Genomic DNA, 11570 nt, shown 5'->3' with positions numbered 1-11570 from the left:
ATTTTCTGCTGTAAGAAGTGTGGAAAATAACGCAGAGATTTGGTTCTATTGGGGGGGACAGAGCGGGAAATCAGGAGAGAGATTAGAGAACATGAAGGGAAGGAGCCGCAGGTGAGACTTGAACCTGGGCTTCCCCACATCGAGGACTCGGCACACGGTGCTTCACCCTCTCAGTTCTTCTAGTACGAAGCTGCATCTTTAAAGTCCAATAGAAGAAGAAGTTCTAAATGCTTCATCTCAAAGAGACTTGTGCTTCGAGGGAGCTCAAAGTATTTCTTTCCTGAGAGCCGACGCTATTGTTCCTTTAATTCCAAAAACACAGTCCATCATCAGCCAGACTGCTTTATAAAGTAATGAGTGTGAGGCTTATAAATCACACTCTGGAAGAAGGCATTAAGGATATTTCCGCTCTGGGCTTTGGAGAAATTGAGCATGAAATATTGATGACATCTTATAAGTTAACTGAGGCTTCATTTTTAAAAACAAACACAAAAGTATTGAAATTATTTCCATCCCTGATTGTCTGGCATTAATAACAGGTCACACTCGTTTCCTCCAGTGTTTTATTAAACAACACGCATGTACAAATATATTCAGTACAGGATGTAAAATTGCACATCTCATCATGGTGTAAATGGCTTTGGATGCATCAAGTACAAATATCCAAACTCCACGATGACACTGCAGGTTTCCACACGACACCGAGTAAACACACTTGTGAAATTCAAGCATTTGTAGCGTGTTTGATCAAAGCTACGCAGCCACGCCCGGCTCAAACTCGCCAGACTCAACGTACAATCATGCACTTCCCTGAGAGGTGAAACCGTTTCTCCTTCTTTGGCCGCCGCTCTGTGCTCAGAGGAAAAGGCGGAGCGGCTGTTCAACGCGTCCCGGAAACTTCTCCGCAGGCTTTCTGCAAGGTGCAGCCGCCATCTCTGCAGCTTTTAAAGAGTCTCTCTCTCTCTCTCTCTCTCTCCCTCCTTTGGTCATAGGCAGTCTCTGCACAGCGCCACCTGCCCGCTCACGTAGTCCCTGCAGGGGCAGAGGCGCTGGTATTTGGCGCTGGAGCCGGCACAGCTGAACAGCAGCGGATCCTGCTGCAGGCCGCATTCAGCGTGCTCGGCTGAGAAGGCCGGGAAGAGGTGGTTCATCTCCGACTCCAGAGCCTCACACTGGAAGTCCAACCTGGAGGACGGCACAGAGTCAGGGACTGATCAGCTTATCATGCATGAAGACGCTCATTCAGCACACCTCAATGTGTAATATATGAATGTTAGACGGAGGGCCACAGGGTATCCGTGATTATTCCACCTATGTAATTAATATTTATGATACAGAGCAGCCTTGAGCACCTCGAGGAAGGAAGGGAAATATTCCAGGGAAAGGGGTGAGCTCATGTCTCCTCCTGGACTTTTTCCACTACTGCATAATTTTAAAACTACCATCGCAAATACGGCACGGCACACCGTCTGGAGGGAAACTCAGCTATTCAAATGTATTGTTAGAGGGGAGTAAAAAGCTCATTACCATGCAGAGAGATTTATCTCAGAAGGTTTCAGATGAGGCAGAGAAATTGGTGCACTCGACAAGAAGGTGTCTTTTCGTTTTTTGAAGATACGGCGAGAAACGTTTGGGTGGGCAAGATTTCAGAGACAGAAAAGTCAGCACACTAAATGTCCTTTAAGCTTTCTTTATCGGGGTAAGAGACGGACAGCGGACGCGTCTCAGCACGAGGCTGAATGCTCGGCCTGGTGTTCAAACTCTTCCGTGTTGAATAAACTGTGAATGAAGCCGCTGGTAACATCAACTGTTCCTTTCTTTTCATTAGTGCTTTCCGACTTGCTCAAAGCTCTGAGCTGCATTATGTGAAAACAAAATGTCAGATGTGTCACTCAGACTTTATCCCCCCCCCCCGGTATCTTCTTCTGCAGAAAGTCCGAGTGAGCTGACGTGAGAACGCAGCAGGCTATAATCAGGAGAATTCACCTGAGTGAGTGGGAGGCGCCGTGTCAGTGCACGTAATGAAACTGCTGCATCATCTCGTCTGCACGCACGCACATCCTTCTCTTTTACTATCACTGAGATTCAGCCCAAGCACACGCAGCCATGACGGAACATTCCCACAGTTAATCAAAGCAGAGAGAAGCAATCTTACGCGCTGAACGCCTCCCTTATGTTGATGAAACGGTACAAGGCGGGTTCGCAGACGAGTCCGGCGCTCTGGCACGCCTTCACGCACGACTGGCCCTCCTGCGACGCCAGCAGCCTCAGCGCGCTGAGGGGGGGCCAGGATGCGTGGGCGCTGGCGTTGGAGGCCCAGGCGAGGATGCTGGAGTTGTGCTGCAGGACGAAAGGAGCGGGAGGAGCGCCGAGCCAAGAGCCGGAGGAGTTTACGGGAGGAAAGGGAGCTCGAGGGGAGCAGAAGTCCTGCAGGTGCAGAGAGAGAGAGAGAGAGAGAAAATAACCCAGATCAGAAAATACAGCGTGAGCACTTGACCCGTCAGCTTACATAAAGCGCCTCACGTCCGTTTGTTCAGCTCTGCCACACATGCAACCTGTGAGTCAGGAAGTAATAAAAGAACGGTTACAGTCCAAAGCTGCTGATGAGAGCCGACAGTTCCTCGTCAATCATCCCGGATGAGATAGAAAACGCAGTTATGCCACCCAATAACAAATGAGGACCGGAGGCAGAATTAGGCTCTGGTGAGAGGCCTGATTAGATCCCCCCTCCAGCTGAGGCTTTTCATAAGACCCCAGTAATAACATTTCTCTGACATATCCCACTGGCCTCCAGACCTGTTTATTAAGCAGGCTCCCAGCGCCCGCAGGCAATAAGCAGACTTCCACTCTCTTCATCCCCTGCTGCAAGTGCACTCCTCCAAACACACACACACACACACACACACATACACACATACAAACATGCACAAAATCAAAAAGATCACAGGTTAGTGAAGGAGCAAGGTTAACGGACAATCAGTCTACCAATTCACCCATAATTCTGATTCTGTATTTCCAGAATATGCCGAGCAGCGAGTCTGCTTCAGTACGAACAAAATGCATGCACGGTTTCTCCGCCGCGTACTGCAGGTCACGTTCTTTATGCATCACGTTTTAATCAGAGCGGAGCACCCGGGAGGACGTGGTGATGTCTGTTTGAGTCATACCAGAGAGCTGCTTTCATTTACTCATTTATGCCTCTCAGAATCTCCCCGTGCTGAGATGACTTATTCAACATCCTCGCAGGTTACGGACACTTCTCCTCTGGTTGTACAAATATGTCGTATACTGCGTCCAGCCAGTAGGGGGGGGTGTTGAGCGTTTGCGACCAGGACCCTGAAACTGAAGCGACACGCCGAAACTCGACTTGTTTCCTTCGTCTTAAATCTCCATTTTCAGGAGTGAGAAATGTTTATTCCTACGACAGTTTTCATAACATAAGTGACTGCGCTGCCTTGCGGAGTTCACAAACACCTCGGTGCCTTCCTTCCAAACTGTCTGAAAAGAAATAAACTCCCCGTCGTGTGTATCCCTGGTGTTAAATTAGAAATGTCAGTCAAACTGATTTTCCACTTGAATACTCGCTCCGAAATTATAGGGATGCAGTAAATCCAGAAATAATAGGACAAGCGATCGGGGTGGTTTATGAGGAGGAGACTGAGCTCACTGAGGACTGTTGGGGGGGGGGGGGGGTTACTGGGGGGGGGGAGTTACTTGCAGGGGGGGGGGTCAAAGGAAATAAGATCAAGTCAGGAGTGATTTCAGAAGTTGGAAATAAAAGTGGAAAAGTGACACGGGCAGAGAGAAGGTTAAGAAAAGGAGGAAAGGAAAGAGGATAAGAGAAGGAGGGATCTGATTGAGAGTCTGACCTTACACACTCTGAGAGACGAGCAGTCACGGCACATTGAGTGTGTGTGTGTGTGTGTGTGTGTGTGTGTGTGTGTGTGAGAACAGCGCAGAGGCTAACCCACTTCCTTAACCTGCCACTGCAAAACCCAACACCAATTATACAAGGAGAAGGATAAACCAAAGGATGAGGATGCATCTGTGTGTGTGTGTGTGTGTGTGTGTGTGTGTGTGTGTGTGTGTGGGGGTGTGTGTCATCATGCACGACTCCCACACTAAACTGCACAGCAACAATGGATCCTTCGATGGCTGAGTAATTCCATTTAACACGAGTAACGAGTCCGTTTTTTTATGTCGAAACATTTTTTTCCCCACATTCTCGAGGACCACCGCTGAGGAAAATTAGTGCTCGTCGATTGACTTTGCAGCTGCAAAGAATTTCATATCTGGCAGAGCAGCAGAGGTATCAATACTGCAGCCAAGCAGCGAAGAAATCTCAGAAAAGGAGAATTTCTTCAACAGAATTTCAGCTGAAATGAGACGAGCAGATTTTGTGCAGATCTTAAAAAAAAAAAAAAAAAATCTGATTGGTGCATTTAATTATTCATCCAAAATGTGAATCTGTAAAAAAACATTTTGTGAAATCAATGCAGCACTAAAACAGTCCGAGCCAGCAGGAGAACTAAATAAAGATTCCAGAGTGTGGAGATATACACGCCTACATGAGGACCAGGCCTGCAGTGTGTTTGCTGAAACCGATCACCGGGTTCCTTTAGAGGCGGCGATCTCTTCGGGGCGGCGGTGCGAGAGGCAGAGGAGAGACGTGTGTGGGAGCAGAACCAGAGTTAATTGGCGCAGGTTATCTGTTTGCCGATTGCTCTCTCTCTCTCTGCAGTAGCGAGCTAGACCTGGGCGTGCAAACACACACACACACACACAAAGAGTCAGAGCAGTGAGGCTGTGCTCCTCGTTTCTCTTTTGGGACTTTTGGAAAATTAAAAAGTGTGATCAGTTTGAGCAGAGAGAGAGTTAAAGTGTGTGTGTGTGTGTGTGAGAAGTATTTATAGATTCATGTAACACTTCTAATACACAGCCAAGGATGCGTGATGATGATGATGATGATGATGATGATGATGATGATGAAGGGTTTGTTGTGTGTATTCTTCTTATCGTGCACATGCCTGATGAATATCGGTACTTTTTTTTTTTTTTAGGAAACTTCACATTAAAGAAAAAGGAAAAAAAATCTCTCTGCTTGACAACAGAAGAATCAGACCTTCCAACAGTGCAGAGTCCTTCATGTGCACCAAACATCAGCGAACCAAGGTCCTACATATTGTTGCTTTAAATGTAAAAAAAATCTGCCGCTCTCAATCAAAACAAAAGACGACGTCAAGGCGTGCGGTGTATCCAGTAAAAACGAACTAACTCCATGTTTTATATATATATATATGTACAGAATGTATGAATGGACACCGTTTCCTGTCTACGCCTACAAGACATGTCCCAACTATAAAACTTTTAGAAATATCTGAAGTGATGAAGGAGACAAACTTCTTCATTTTAAGTCCGCTGTATGTAAATCCTCAGCTCCAGGTTGTTCAGTTCTGTGACATCATATTTCAATATTTTTTAGCTTTTCACAGTTTCAGTCTTAAAATAAAATAACTGGTCACTGGTCTCTTATTGTGTAAACAGGTCACTCCTGAGTCGAGGAAGTTCAGCCTCTGAATGAACGAGCGAACACACTGCAGCTCCAAATAACTTTGGTTGCCTAGGTAACGACACCCACCTGGTTTTCAATGTAGGCGTTGACTCTTTCCAGCATCCCTTCGAAGGTGTACTCGTGAGGCAGGAAGGGCTCCACCTGCAGGACGGGAAACGTTAAATCACAGCTGACACGTTCATTAGCGTATCACAGCACACGCCTCACATTAAAAATCAATGACCTCGTACATCACAGGTGACAGCTTTGAGAAGTGATTTCATGATTTTTAGTGACGACTCCATGAACGTGTCAAACAACGGGAGGAAACCCGAGGAGAGGAGGACGGCTGGTCCTCAGCATCCTGAAAGTGTCTCACACGAGAGCGCCACTTTTGACGGCAGGTGGCGGATTCACATCAATCCATCTTTTTTTTTTATCTCGACGAGCAATGAGCGCTCACCGGCGGTCCGACTCGGACTGAGATCGGGCTTCAGGGGACGCTGAAGTGAGATCTCATTGTTTACCATCAGGCCGCTGAAGCGCTCGGCGTTTTAAACTGATAAATTGTCTCTTTTAGCCTCGTGTTCCTTTTAGCGCTCGCTTATTACTTTATTTCATCTGAGTTTAATGAAATGTATCAGGCACTTCATCAGAACATTCCCCAATGCAATTTGCCTTTTGGGCATCTTTTATAGAGAGAGAGAGAGAGAGAGAGAGAGAGAGAGAGCGGGCGAGAGAGAGAGAGAGATTCTTCATCGAGGGCGATTTGAATTCTGAAGCAGAAAACGTTTGCGATTTATAAAGCTAAACTGATTGTATTACTCCAAGTCAAAAACAAATGTGAGAAACATTCATTACTTCCTGCAGTCAGAGAGGAAATGAAACATCCACTCGAGTCCAGAAAGACTGCACACAGACCCAGCATGCAACTCCGATCAGGCAGGTGTTCACCATTTTTAAGTGCTTTCTCTCTTTTTTTGTTTTTTACTTTTTTTTTTTTTTTTTAAGCTTTACCCAATTTGCATCATGACAGTTGCCATGGTGACATCAGAGTCTGAGAGAGAGAGAGAGAGAGGAGCATCATCAGGACAAACACAACTGAACCAGAGAACGTGTGTGTGTGTGTGTGTGTGTGTGTGTGGAGATGAAACACCACGTCTGTAAACGCCGTCATGTGGTAACTGGAGACAGACTCTAGTGGACACTTGAGGAACTGCACTTAAAAACGTCATTAACCCCTGAAGGACATTCTGGTTTTACGCTCTTATTTCAGAGACGAGCTGCTGTGGACGTGCATGAGGGGAGAGCCGCGAAACAGGGCAGCTGGGTGTTCGGTGCCTTGCTCAAGGGCACCTCAGCAGCACTCTGGGAGGTGCCTCGTACCTCTTCAGTGACCAGAACAAATTCCATCATCTTTGGTCTGCACCGGGATTTGAACCGGTGACCCCTCTGGTTCGCAGACGGAGCCGCCACATTTTATTTTCCAACGTTGGAAATAAAATGTTAAAAAATGCTGAATAAATAAATGTAAGTTATGTTTGGGTCATTTTTCTCTAATTATGGATGAGGAGGAGAGAGAGTAACGACAGTGACACGCAGCAGAGGTCAAAGGTCAGACTGGACCTTTAGCAACACAAGCGCGAGGCTATCATGTACGTTTAGTTTGAATCAATGTCTTTAATGTGGAGTTAAGATAAACTCTAACGACAGCTCCTTCCTTCCTCCTCCATCAGCACGGAACACCAGATGTACGCAACACGCCAGCGAAACAGGCGCACACACACACACACACACACACACACACACACGCACACACATCCTGGCACTGTGGCTCGGTGTTGTCCAGGTGACAGATTGAGCTCAGCACGATTGATTAACATGATCTGCTGCGGATAATGCTCCCTCTCTGCGGGCCGGGCGTCTGGAAGGCGGCCATGTGATCCCAGGTGTGAGCACGCGTCACCTCCTGAGCCGCTCCATCACTCCAGTAATTAGCGGTGAGCGGAGCAGAGGGCGAGCCAGCAAAGCATTTCTGCTGTAACGTCGACTTCCCTGATTAACAGCTCTATTAAAAGGCTTATGGCTGCCAATGTGGGTCAAAACAAACTTTGAAGTCTGCAAATAATTTTCATAAAGCTGCAGCTTCAAAGGTGCAGAGTGTTGAGACGGATCGAGTCGCTTCGATCGCCCCCTGCCCCCCCCTGCACATCATCATGGTGCAAAAAGAAATGTAGTGCCACTAAAAGCCCGTGCAGAGCCCATGTGACAGGAAGTGCGAGGGGAAAGAACGAGTCGTGCAGTAATAAAAACCTACGTTGCTCCTCATGATCTCACGGATGGTGGAATCAAAGTTCTCAGAGTTGTTGAAGTCGACGGTGACGACGTGCGGCCGGCCGATGTACTGCTCTGCATACGGGTGCTGAGAGGACACCTGAGGGGGGAGATTTGGGATTTATTCACCAGCATGTAACAACAACAACAACAACAACAACATCAGAGGTTCAAGATCTGCTGATGTGAAATCATTAGTTTTTATTTACACACTCGTCAAAGGATGGACTGATGTCAAAGACGGGCGTGCGCCTACCTTCCTGGAAGTCGGCTTGCCTCTGAAGAAGTCGTGATTCAGCGAGCTGTGGGGCGGGCTGAACTTGGGCTGGAGGAAGATGCAGCCATTGGCTATGGCCTCCAAAGGGGCGGGACCTTCGTAGGGGAAGCCAAACCCAATGAAGAGCTTCACGGGAAAATAAAAAGAGAGAGAAGAGGAAATAAGCCAGAACACTTGGAGCGCTCGCAGGTTGATCTGTTCGGTTGTGCGGTTGCCAGTTTTGCACACACGGTTGCCAGTTTTGCACACGCGGGTGCAAAGTTGGTTATTTATGCATATTATTGAATCAATAAAGCATGTTGGATCAATATCTGATTGAATCCATTTCGACCCGTAACCCAAAGATTCTCGACGCCGTCTCCACCTTGGCCTTCCTGAGCAGCTGCTGCAGCTCCTGCTGAGGCAGCAGGCCGTGGTTCTTCACGAAGGCGGGCACCTCCGGGGGGCGCTGCGTCTCGAAGTACACCGTCCCGTGGATGTCCATGTAGCGATGCAGGATGGACAGGAACTTCTCCTTTCCCTTCGAGACAAACAGTGAGCAGGAAGTAAACGAGTTCAGCATCAAAAGGTGGAAAAGTTGTCACATTGTTACTTCAAATAAAATAATCGTTTCTTCGTCCCAGAGTTTTTTGTCATCTCAGACTCTGCGATGAAAATGTTAATTCAGACGGGAGATTGAACTGATTCCTAATCCGTTTTTTTGGTGTGGCGCGGTGAAAGACCTGAATCAACAGAGTGAAAATGTTCCGCGTCGCCCCGTGGAGACGACTCGCTGCAATCATTTACACTCGGAGAATCAAATTAGTCGATTACAAAAAAAAAAAAAAAAATCTTTCTGGGGAATGTGATGAATTATTCACGACGCCAATGTCTTCGGGCATAAATCATCTATAAATGTCATCAGAGTTTTTTATTCCTCATTTTTCATCTCGGGATGCTTCAACGTCTGCCAGCGAGACGGGGAAGAAATCACTCTGAAAATTAAAGTCACCCTCGGCCAAAAAAACCTAAAGACTTAAAGACAGTGTGAAATGACACCTTCTCCTTTTAATTGATTCATTTGTCTGAATCGTGTCGACTACAAACCTCTGCTACACGACAATAAAAGAGTTCATGAGTTAATGATCCAGGTGTTTGAAGTCCAGATGTTTTTTTTCTTTTTAAATATAAACAACAATTTCAGTGTAAAAATCATTCACAAAATGTGGGGAAAAAAGTCTGGTTGAAGTTTTGGCAACGCTTGAAAAGGAGACGCACTTTTTATGATGCAGCGTCGAGGGAAAGATGAACAGAGAGAGAGAGAGAGAGAGAGAGAGAGAGAGAGAGAGAGAGAGAGAGAGCAAAACAGAGAGAGGGGGAGAGAGAGAGACAGACAGAGAGAGAGAGAGAGAGATAGAGAGAGAGAGACAGAGAAAGGGAGAGAGAGAGAGAGAGAGAGAGCAAGAGAGAGAGAGAGAGAGAGAGAGAGAGAGAGAGAGAGAGAGAGAGCAAGAGAGAGAGAGAGAGAGAGAGAGAGAGCCGAGGTGTGAGGATGGAAACGAGCAGATATACTCGGAGACAAAGAAAGAATAAAGACTTAAACAGCCCTGAAATCTCTCTTGTGAGCCTCAAAAAAAACTAAAGAAGAAGAAGAAGAAGAAGAAGGAGCGAGTGTGGCGAGCGAGGAGATGAGCGATCCCAGGAAACTGCTACACTTCTGGCTTCTGCACCACAAAATCGTTCGCACCGACAAACGTGAGACTGCAGCTCAGGTTCTGACAGCCGGGGAATGATACCGCAGTGTAGGAACAAAGCTGCAGTCAGATTCAATTGAAGCAAACCTTGGGGGAGGCGAGCACACTTCAAAAGATACAGTAAAAGGCAGAAAGCCGTGCCAGGAGCTCGGAGGGAAAATTGACTCTAAACAAAAACAATTGTTCTTCATACCGGCTCACCTCGGGCCAAATTCCTGGAGGAGTGACTTGTTTGCAGGAAATGTAACATCCGACGGGTTTTTCAAAGTGTGTGTCGGGAACGTTTGCAGAGGAAACTTCTGTTCAAACCATCCATAAACTTCATATTTGATTCTGATTTGACGGCGTTCAAAGAAGCCGGTGGATGAGGAGCGCCGTTTAGATTAAATGTCTATTTATAGTTTCCCGTCCTGGCCAACGTTACAGTCTTCACACCTGAATTACAAACCCCCCCAATGATGAGAAAAGTCCATCCTCTCCGTCTTCTGCCTGCTCCACTTTACAGAAAAATGTGTGCTCAAACAGGCCGTTTGGAGATGTTCCCTTCATGACATCACAAAGGGCAGTAGCCCCTCCCCCAGGTGGGTGACACTCCCACAGCTAGGTGTTTGTTCTGCCCTCTGAGTCTGCCTTCTCACCGTAAACAATAGGACATGGAGCCAGAAAGCCTAAGCTACCTGAGCCCTTCCAGAGAGGGGGCGTGGTCAGACACAGCTCATTTACATATTTAAAGCTACAGACACAGAAACAGCCTGTTCTGAGCAGGGCTGAAATAGAGGGGTTTATAGACATGATCAAATACAGGATCAGAGTGGATTTACAACAACACACTTCACACACATGTCGAAGAGGAGCTCTGACACTGATTTACACTGCAGAGGAGGAGGAGGAGATCATGTGACCTTTAAAGCAGTCTGTCTCCAATAAACTTTAAAGTTTCACCTGTTCACTGATCTCAGGAGTGCAACAGCTTCTCCAGCCGCCTGATTCTGCGACAGTGTAATATTAGTCTTGCAGTCTGTGAGTTCACATCGCATTATGACGCACAATGTGTAGAGAAACAGAAGGCTCTCCACCCACACACACACACACACACACACACACACACTGTTAATATTGCACTTTAAAGGGGCAGTCTGAATAGTTACTGAGTCTTGCGTTTCTCCCTGTTAACCTTAATCCATTTTCACGACTCTATTTATACACCAGTGGACAAATGCTCCTCAGACACGCTTCATTAAAGACTGAATTATTCCTTCACCACAGTTTCCAACAAATAACAGTTCTTCACTAAGTGACAAAGCTCTTATAAATCTACTTAGAGAAATCATTTCCTCCCCTCAAAGAACAGAAACACAGCACTCACAGTTTTTTTTTTGCAGGAGTGATTGTTTGATACTGACCTTCCACCTGCTGGCTTCTTTGCCGTACACGACGGCCATATTGTTCACCTTGTTCCTCTGAATGTTCAGTCTCTCCGTCTCGTTCAGCTCCTCCGCCACAAAACCCATAAAGGAGTTATCAGGCGTGTGGGCTGACAAGGACAAACACAACACAACAGTCCATATAAGGTTACAAGTCCCATTTCATGTTAAAAACTAAAGGAGCTGCAGATCGAAGCTGCACACGTTTGATCAGGAGAGACGGCAGAATGTGGTCAGTCTCATTTTCTGCT

At 46.7% G+C, this 11570-nt stretch overlaps 1 protein-coding gene across 2 annotated transcripts in view; it reads right to left on the bottom strand.

The window, feature by feature from the left end:
- Positions 1-551: 551 nt before the first annotated feature.
- The window catches only part of mgat5b (alpha-1,6-mannosylglycoprotein 6-beta-N-acetylglucosaminyltransferase B), a 45674-nt gene continuing 34655 nt past the window's right edge, over positions 552-11570 (bottom strand). For both annotated transcript variants that reach the window (XM_079366336.1, XM_079366337.1), the window contains exons 11-17: positions 11299-11429; positions 8527-8682; positions 8142-8288; positions 7869-7985; positions 5639-5713; positions 2156-2427; positions 552-1185 (exon numbers count right to left, since the gene is read on the bottom strand). In XM_079366336.1, coding sequence (XP_079222462.1) covers positions 987-1185; positions 2156-2427; positions 5639-5713; positions 7869-7985; positions 8142-8288; positions 8527-8682; positions 11299-11429 — 1097 coding nt within the window. In that variant the 3' untranslated portion in view covers positions 552-986. The remainder of the gene's footprint in view (positions 1186-2155; positions 2428-5638; positions 5714-7868; positions 7986-8141; positions 8289-8526; positions 8683-11298; positions 11430-11570) is intronic.

The sequence above is a fragment of the Symphodus melops genome (assembly GCF_947650265.1).
Source record: "Symphodus melops genome assembly, chromosome: 17".
NCBI lineage: Eukaryota > Metazoa > Chordata > Actinopteri > Labriformes > Labridae > Symphodus > Symphodus melops.
This window is presented reverse-complemented; position numbering and strand designations above follow the sequence as displayed.